The 8,459-nt window shown below is 41.2% G+C and overlaps 1 protein-coding gene across 2 annotated transcripts; it reads left to right on the forward strand.

Moving 5' to 3' along the window:
* The first annotated feature begins 1,431 nt into the window (after positions 1–1,431).
* On the forward strand, positions 1,432–6,323 carry LOC124067604 (SEC14 domain and spectrin repeat-containing protein 1-like). Of its 2 annotated transcripts, none has more exons than XM_046405115.1 (5): positions 1,432–1,899; positions 4,947–5,141; positions 5,483–5,911; positions 6,048–6,129; positions 6,226–6,323. In XM_046405115.1, the coding sequence occupies exons 1-3, from the start codon at positions 1,828–1,830 to the stop codon at positions 5,615–5,617; spliced, it is 402 nt and encodes a 133-aa protein (XP_046261071.1). In that variant the 5' UTR covers positions 1,432–1,827; the 3' UTR covers positions 5,618–5,911; positions 6,048–6,129; positions 6,226–6,323. The 2 variants fall into 2 exon arrangements, with proteins under 2 accessions (XP_046261071.1, XP_046261072.1); XM_046405116.1 differs by lacking the exon at positions 1,432–1,899 and adding an exon at positions 3,344–4,506.
* The last annotated feature ends 2,136 nt before the right edge of the window (positions 6,324–8,459 follow it).

An 8,459-nucleotide genomic window follows, 5' to 3' on the forward strand; every position in this document is an offset into this window, starting at 1 on the left:
TTGCAGTATGGGCAATTTGAACTACTATAATAATGACAGAATTTATCATAATACACAATCTTTTATTTTTTGTTGATTATATTTTGTATTATTATTATAATTTATTCATAACAAGTGACCAAAGGTTACTAAAGGCTAAATGTAGTAGATAAATATTTGAAGTGAAAATTATATGAAATTATATTGGAAATACAGAATAGCACAAAATGGAAATATTCAAGTAAAACAGGCTTACAAGTACATGAGTTTTGCACTTAAGTGTAGTACTTGAGTAAATGTATTTAGTTACTTTCCATCTTTAAAAATGTCAACCTCAACCTGTCCTTTAATGCATAGATATGAGAGTGGTATTGGTCTTAAAATGTCATTTGTGGCAAGAAAGAGAGCATTTTTCAACATGTTTAAGTGTTTCTGTAAGTTTGTGAATTTTGCAGTGTATAGGAGTCATATAAACAGTGTGAATCAATTATATTATTTAAAACAAACTGCCAATTGTTCGAACATATCAGACATGATTGTTAACAACTGAAACTGAGCGTGTGTCTCTGGGAGGCAGTGAATATTTCTATGAAACATAATGTGAAAGCAGGAATATTGATTTTCTTACTGTCTAGTGTGATGAACCACTCGGCCTCGTAGCTCCTGTTGATGGCTTTGATGACGGCGGAGGAGTCTGTAATACAGTCCACCTTTTGAGGAGGCCTCCTTTCTGTCTGTCTCCTCTTTGTCCTTTGACTTATTCTGTTCTCTTTCTCATCCTCCTTTTCTTTCTCCCGAATTTCTCTGTCTGTCTCCTTTCTCTCTCTTTCTCTCTCTCCTTTCTCTTTCTTGTTTCTTTCTGTTCATTCTCCTCTTTTGCCTGATTTCTCCTCTCCATCTTCTCCTTTTTCTTTTGTTCTTTTTCCTCCTTCTCCTGTCTTTTCCCCTCCTTCTTGTCCAACACATGTACTTCTGTCTCCTCACTTACTCCATCACTCTCCTGAGTCTCTTTCATTTACTTTGTTTTCCTCTCCTCCTTTTCCTGTTTTTTCTCATTCTTCCTCTCCTTCTGTCCTTTTTCCTCTTCTTTTTCCTGCCTTTTCCTCTCTTTCTTTTCCTTTTCCTCTTTTTCTCTTTCCTCTTTTTCTTGTTTTTTCTCTCCTTCCTTTCCCTTTCCTCTCGTTTCTTCTCTTCCTTCTCCTTTTCTCTCTCCTTTTTCTGCCTCTTATGTTCTTCCTTCTCTTCCTTCACTTGTCTTTCTCTCTATTTTTTCTCTCTCTTCAGCATTTCTTTCTCTTCCTTCTTGTGTCTTTTTTCCTCCTCCTTTTCCTGCTTCTCCCTCTCTTTCTTTTCCTTTTTCCTCTTTCTCTTGTTTTTTTCTCTCCTTCATTTCCCTTTGCTCTCGTTTCTTCTCCTCCTTCTCCTGCTTTTCTCTCTCCTTTTTCTGCCTCTTCAGTTCCTCCTTCTCCTCCTTCACCAGTTTTTCTCGCTCCTTTTTCTCCAGCTTCTCTCTTTTCTTCTGCTCCTTCTCCCATATTTTTCTCTCCATCAACTCCCACTCCTTCCACTGTTTTTCCAGCCACTCTTGCTTTTCTCTCTCCTTTATCTGCCTCTCTCTTTCCTCTAGCTCCTGTATTTCTTTCTCTTTCTTATACTGTTCTTCCCTTTTCTCCATTCTCCTCTGCCATTTCTTCACAATTAATTTTGCCAGTCTCTTTCAATCTGTCTCGTCCATCTCTGTCTCCTCATCCTCCAGTTCATCTGTCTTTGTGTCTTCACATGACAAAGGTCTCTTACCCTTTTGTCTGTGATCTTTCCGGCTTGTAGAGGGCCTCGTGTCTTCACAGAATGACGGACCCTCACCCCTTCGTCTGGTCTCCGTCAGGATTTTTGAAAGGTTGGAGCCTCCACGTGACGCAGGTCTCTGACCCTTTCGTCCATGCTTGTCCCCGTTTCTGGGAAAGTCAGTGTCGCCACAAAATGAAGGTCTCTCACCTCTTCTTCTGGGCTCCTTCCAGATCGTAGGAGGGTCAAAGCCTTCAGGTGATGAAGGTCCCAAACCCCTTGGTTTATCTCCTGAAGTCCGAGGACTTTTAAAGAAAGTTTTTCCTAACATGGATGCAGACATTCTCTCAGTGCTTTGTTTCCGTAAGTTTTTACTTGCTGAACTGCAGACACAAACACACACAGCAGTGATTTCACTGGTAATCAGAGTATATTTTCACACATTAACACACTGAGCAAATTATTTCTTATTTAACTGACTGTCTAACTTCACTACATTTTCTCTCCGAACTGAAATTGACTAAGCGGTGTATCTCTGGTCACTACTTGTCGGTGCATACAGATAAGAAAGTGATAGCTCAGTTTTAGAATAAAGGCATGTAAAAATATCATTCCAGTGCCATGAAATGACTAAAGACTTGCAATGCAGTTTTAAAGTAAATTCAACTATGCAAGATGTACATTTGTAATGGACACATTATCTATTGTTTGATATATCAAATATCATAGCTTAATTCATATATTCATTACAATAGTAAAATAATAGCTGCTGCAAATCAGGCAGTTAATGCAACAAATCACACTGAACTCAATAATAATAATAATTATGAAACCAGTTGTGGTGATTATGATTTGAAAATTCAAAGGAGAACATAAATCATAATGCAATGAAAGCACTATTCCCAAACTTAAAGACAATCTCTTTGGGTAACGTGACAAGAAATCCTCTTTTTATCAGTAAACTGCACACAGTACTAACTAAAGACTGGAACAGATATATATATAATGAAATATCCACTGAACAGTCTTTAATTTGCATGACATCTGCAAATGAAACTACAGCAAGATACAAGTTCAAGGACTGCAAACCTTTCAGACAGCATGAAATTTCCTGTGGTGCAGAGGAACACTACAAATGCAGTCCATTTCGCACACAATCAATTGAGGCAACCAGCAAGCAAAGTTGACATGTTTAAATTGTGTTTTGTAAGACAAAATGTATGTTTGCAACTCCTCTCCTGCACCAAAGAGTGCACGTTACTGTGGTGCTATTTGGATCGTAAATTCATCTAAAAAGCAATTTAACTGATAGAAAACATTGCAGAGAAACTAAATGACTTCTTCTTAAACATAAACCAGTTCCTACTAAACAGGAAAAGTGAAATAAGTCTCCTCAGAGCAGTAAAAAGGTCTTACCTCTCCAAGGACTGCCAAGGGAATGAGGCGAGAATTCTGTGATTTTTCAGTTTGACCAGAACCAAACACCAACATTCTGATGCTACTAGTTGTTTTCGATAGAACACATTCGTTGCTATGTTCTATGAGCTGATATGTTCTTTCTTGTTTATATTGTAGCTGTGGCATGATATAAGTGATGTGAAGAGTCGCACATCCACAGGGTCAGGGCTTTGCAGTCCTTTGCAGCTTTAATATATACTATGAGAGATAGGACTTTTGACATAGAATGAGTTGAAATTGTTTAATTAACTGTGAGTTGTTACTGGTACCAACAAGTATTTTGATAAAATAAGTGATCATAAAAGTGAAGGGAATTCTTCCTCAGAGCGACACTCCTCTGATGTGTGTGTGGGAAATGTAGGAACCAGTGTTCTAGTGTCAGTTCACTAGTTTAGTGTACCTGACTTGAACAACATTGCTGATGACCAGCCGGTGTTGCTGCCTTGTGTGATTGGGCGTTGCAGCGTGATGCTGGGTTGTGTTTCTCTTGAGTCCATTCTGTTTTAACTTTTCACTGCTGGGCTATGTGTTTTCTTTTCTGTAACCCCTTTGGTTCACAGAGCCGCAGCCTAAACACACTACCCACACAGTAAATGAATGTGTTGTGTTTTCATTGCAGTGGCTGATGAGGATGTAGTACAATGTACTGTACCTGATTCTGATTTTAGACATCAATTTTCAGTTTCATTTTTTCTATATTAGTTGTAAATATATTTGTGTTGCCAAAGCATACCAAGGAAAATAAAAAGTAAAAGAGATTTATTTATTCTGTAGTTAAAGATTTATGGATTGTAACTGTGAAAGAAAATATTGATGGACGTGAGACCTCCATGAGAGGCAAGTAGAGTCTTGGAGCCTCCTATTGGTGGCTCAACTGCACTGCAACTCAGAAACTTAATCTGTAGTGATGAAGGTCCTAAAAAGCCACAAAGTGTCTCCCAGAAGGCATATTTCACAGCAGACATTTGGCAAGCCACAGAAGGAGAAGCGAGAGTGTACAAAAATGAAGTTAATTATGGCTGAATAAATTCTTGTTGTCTAATCTGTAACACCGTCTGGAGAGAAGATGAATGGGGACTTTCCACTCGTAGAACCAGTACTCCCCACTTTTCCCTCTGCATGTGATCACTATTTTTTTGGATTTATCTGTCTGTATCTCAGGTGGTCACCTGGCTTCAGGGTCCAGTTTCAGAGCTGTTGAAGACCCAACACGAGATCAGAGACTCAATGCGAGCTGCTCAGTCCCTGCAGCAGAAACACGAGGAGATTGAGAGCCAGCACAGTGTAATGCAACACGCTGAACACACACACACACACACGTACACATGATCGTGTCACAAAGACAAACTGATGAACAGATGTGAAGTTAAAAACAGATCACAGTGAAGTTTGTCTTTTGATGCCACCATTCTGCTGTTTGTAGCTTTACTGTGAAAAGATTGGAAGATCGCAGAAACTAATGAACTCTTACGGCATTTCACATGACACTTAAATGTTGTGATCACACTCAGAGCATCACACAGGGCAACGGGGGCCACATCTGATCTGTTTTGAAAAGAACTATGGGTTTATGAAGGATTAATAACTATTATCTCAGCTTCTGTGTCAATGGAAAATTACATTTTACAAATTTTGTGTCAGTGCACTACGCAAGGTAAAGCCATTTTAGTTACACTGATGGTAAATGTGAGCATTGGACTGATGGTGTGTGTATGTGCGTGCAGGAGTGGTTTGCAGTGTACGTGGAGCTGAACCAGCAGATTGCTGCCCTGCTCAGTGCCGGGGAGGAGGAGGAAGTAGTGGAGCTGAAGGCGCTGCAGCAGCAGCTGAGTGATGTCTGCTGCCGGCAGGCGGCTCAGCTGGAGGGCCGACAGAACATCCTTCAGGCAGCACACAGCTTCCACAGCACCACACAGGAGGTAACACACACACACACACACACACACACACACCGTATCAGCTGATGTTTGTGCTGAATGTTCAGACTGGAAGTTTCATCTTTGTGTGTCCTGTAAAGGGTTAGCTTAGCACAAAGACTGCAGGCAGGGGGAAACTGCTAGCTTTGCCCATAAACAGTTTCTCGTAATTTTAGCAGCTCTTCAGGAGGTAAACTTATGGATGAACTGTTGGTCTGGTCTAAAAATTAAAACCAGAAGTTTCCAGGATGAAGCCTAAATGGGCACGTGGCAAGAAAATAAAAGTGTGAAAGTGTCTGTGATTTATTGTGGAAAAATAAAAAGCTCTGTGTCCATCTCTGCAGTTGTCCCAGCAGTTGGACGGTCTACTGGGCATGCTCTGTGCTGACGTGGCTCCAGCTGATGGCGCTTCAATTCAACAAAACCTCAAACTGTTGGAGGAGAAGCTGCAGACTGTTGGTTTGTGCTCTGAAAGATAAATCTTTTCCTCTAAAATGATAGCACTTATTGTGATGTTTATTAAGTGGGTGCATCTACGGTGAAACATTGTTAAGTGATGGGGGTAGTAAAGTTCCTCTGTGTCATTAACCGTCTCCACTCCACACAGAGGCAGGTCTGGCTTCTCTGCGTCAGAAGGGGGGGCTGTTGCTTGAGCAGATGTGCAGCCAGCCGTCATGGTCTCTGGAGGAAACCGAGAGTCCAGCCGGAGAACAGCAGGACAATGTTCAGCACATCCAGGGTGTGATGGAGGAGATGCAGCTCCGCAAGCAGAGGTGACCCTCTTCTTCTCTGTCTTTTCACTGCAGGCTTCAGCAGGGAGCCGCCTCAGGTTTCTTTTATCAGTCTTTCTGACAGTGATGCTGAGGGTTATGTGGATGAAGTCTGTGTGTGTGTGTGTGTGTGCTGCAGGTGTGAGGACATGGTGGATGTGAGGAGGCTGAAGATGCTGCAGATGGTTCAGTTGTTCAAATGTGAAGAAGATGCTTTACAGGTAGGACACACAACAGAAACAACACAGAAAACACACATAGCAATACTTCCTGCATTTATGAGATGATGATCTGTGTGTGTGTGTGTGTGTGTTCAGGCAGTAAAGTGACCTGGTGAGTTGTTGGACACCCTGTTGAAGACTCATGTCAGACTGGGCGACAATGCTCAGGAGACCAGGAACATGTTGGACAAACACAGGAAGTTTGTGGACGTTGCTCAGGTGAGACACTGTAATATGACTCAGAGTAATTTGATTTATTGTTAATGTCAAAATGCTGATAAGAGTAGCTTTAAATAGCATTTCACATCAACACCATTTTACTTCTGGATAATGAGTGCGAGAAATGACTACATATAAACATTAAACTGTCCTCAGTGGTATCTAAGTCTGTACCACAGGTACAGTTAATTAAAAAACTATGAGCTTCAAGAAACAACAAAGGATGAAATCATTCTGAAAACAGAAGAATAACGGACAGATTTGTCTCCGCGCTGTACAACGCGCACACAAACACACATATACACAAAAACTTCTAACTTGAATTGATGTTGTCTCAGGAGTGAGCAGTACTTTGGGAGTCTGAGTGAAACAACAACAGCAGCAGAGGGTATCAAAGGCGAGACTTCATAATAAGGATGAGGAGGAGGTGATAAATGGGCAGGAGGCACGACTGGACATGATTGGAGAGGAACTGAGCGAGAAAGAGGAGCAAGATGAGGAGGACGAAGAGGAAGCGGCGCAACAGGATGAAGACTTAGAGAGGGCTACACAGGACTGCTAATGGATCACTGACGTTAAACTGAGCAGCCTTAATGAAGTTCGTCAACGAAGGGCTACTGATTCATTTTCACTGAAACTACTGATTCCACTGATCCGAAGCAGGAAAGCCATTGCCTGGTTGCTTTTCCCTCAGTGCAGCAGTACTGATACTGATGGTGTTTCTTTATATTAAGACCACATTTCCCATCAGCCTCACTGCTTACCCTTCTTGAAAGAGGATAGCCATGTTTGATGTGATATGATGATCTCTCACTCAGTTCAGCAGAAGCTGTGAGAACTTTACCATCGCTCGCTTTGGAAGAACAGCGTCCTCTAACTGTTTTTTTGTGCCGTGCAATTCCACAAATTTCCTTCCAAAAGTGACCCACAAATGTAAAATACTGAAGTTATTTGCTAGAATTATTGACATTCATGTCTCTGAATGCTCCGATGACGATCAACTGTAAAATAATCAGTTTGGATAAGAATACTCCTAATGTACGCCTAACGCCATCTCCGCCTTCCCAGCATGCCATTCGTTCATCCAAGCAGGTGAAGCTTCCATGGTGCCAACGCGGTTACCAAGATTTGTGTCTGTGCCTCCTCTGACTTCCCACTAGATGTTAATCTTAATTCATTATTATTTGTCTGTTTGTATTTGTCTGCTGAGTCATTGGCAGCTCTCGCACACTCAGCACAGTGTTTGTCCTTCTTTATACTTTTATTTTAAAGAGGGGGTCTAGTCTCTTTTACGTGGGTCCAAATGTGCAGATGGCGAACTTGCAGCAGTGAGTGGTGCTGTGGCCTCAGCACCCTGATCCTTACTCTGTGATTTGAATAGCGTGTGCAGTGCGCAGGTCACAGATGGGGCAGTATTGTGCTCCCAACAGTGATGTAACAAACTATTTTAGTGTCTGCTCGCACTGATATTGCACCAGTCACATTACAACATTAACACTGGCTGGTACCAAAAATTCATGCCCACTAGACAATGTCAAATAAAAAGGGCACTAACCCAGGAGAAAAGAATATAAAATTTAAATTTTGCACACAATATAATTATTTGTGCTCTTGATTTGGCTTAAACATATTTTACAGGATGATGAACCGTTGCTGCTATGGCAAAAGGTTTGATGATACTGCAGATGTCATCCAGTCCATAAAAACTTGGCTTTGGGGCTCTGCATTGCACAAAGGGCATTTGCAGGGGGGGCAAGATTTGTAATACGATAAAAGAGTGCAAATTATGTAACACAAATAAATTTTGCATGCATACTGACAGCAGTGAGACTGGTGGTCATTTGCCAACATGATGACATGAGAACAGGACAGGTTCCTTTTGTATTTACTTGACTGTTTTCAAGCAAACCTTGGTGTAATTTGTTGGTGTTCTTGACCAATAACTGCTGCTGTAAGTGTAACGGGCAAATGCTGCGTCTTGCTCTTGTCCTCCCTGTTCAATGACATTCAGTATACAGTGACATCAGTATGACATCAACCTCTCAAAAAAGAAGCCTTTTCAACAAGCTGTCTGAGGTGGTGTGTGTGTCTGCTTTCTTCCTTTTTTTTAA

The sequence above is a fragment of the Scatophagus argus genome, chromosome 11 (genome assembly GCF_020382885.2).
Source record: "Scatophagus argus isolate fScaArg1 chromosome 11, fScaArg1.pri, whole genome shotgun sequence".
Classification (NCBI taxonomy): Eukaryota; Metazoa; Chordata; class Actinopteri; family Scatophagidae; genus Scatophagus; species Scatophagus argus.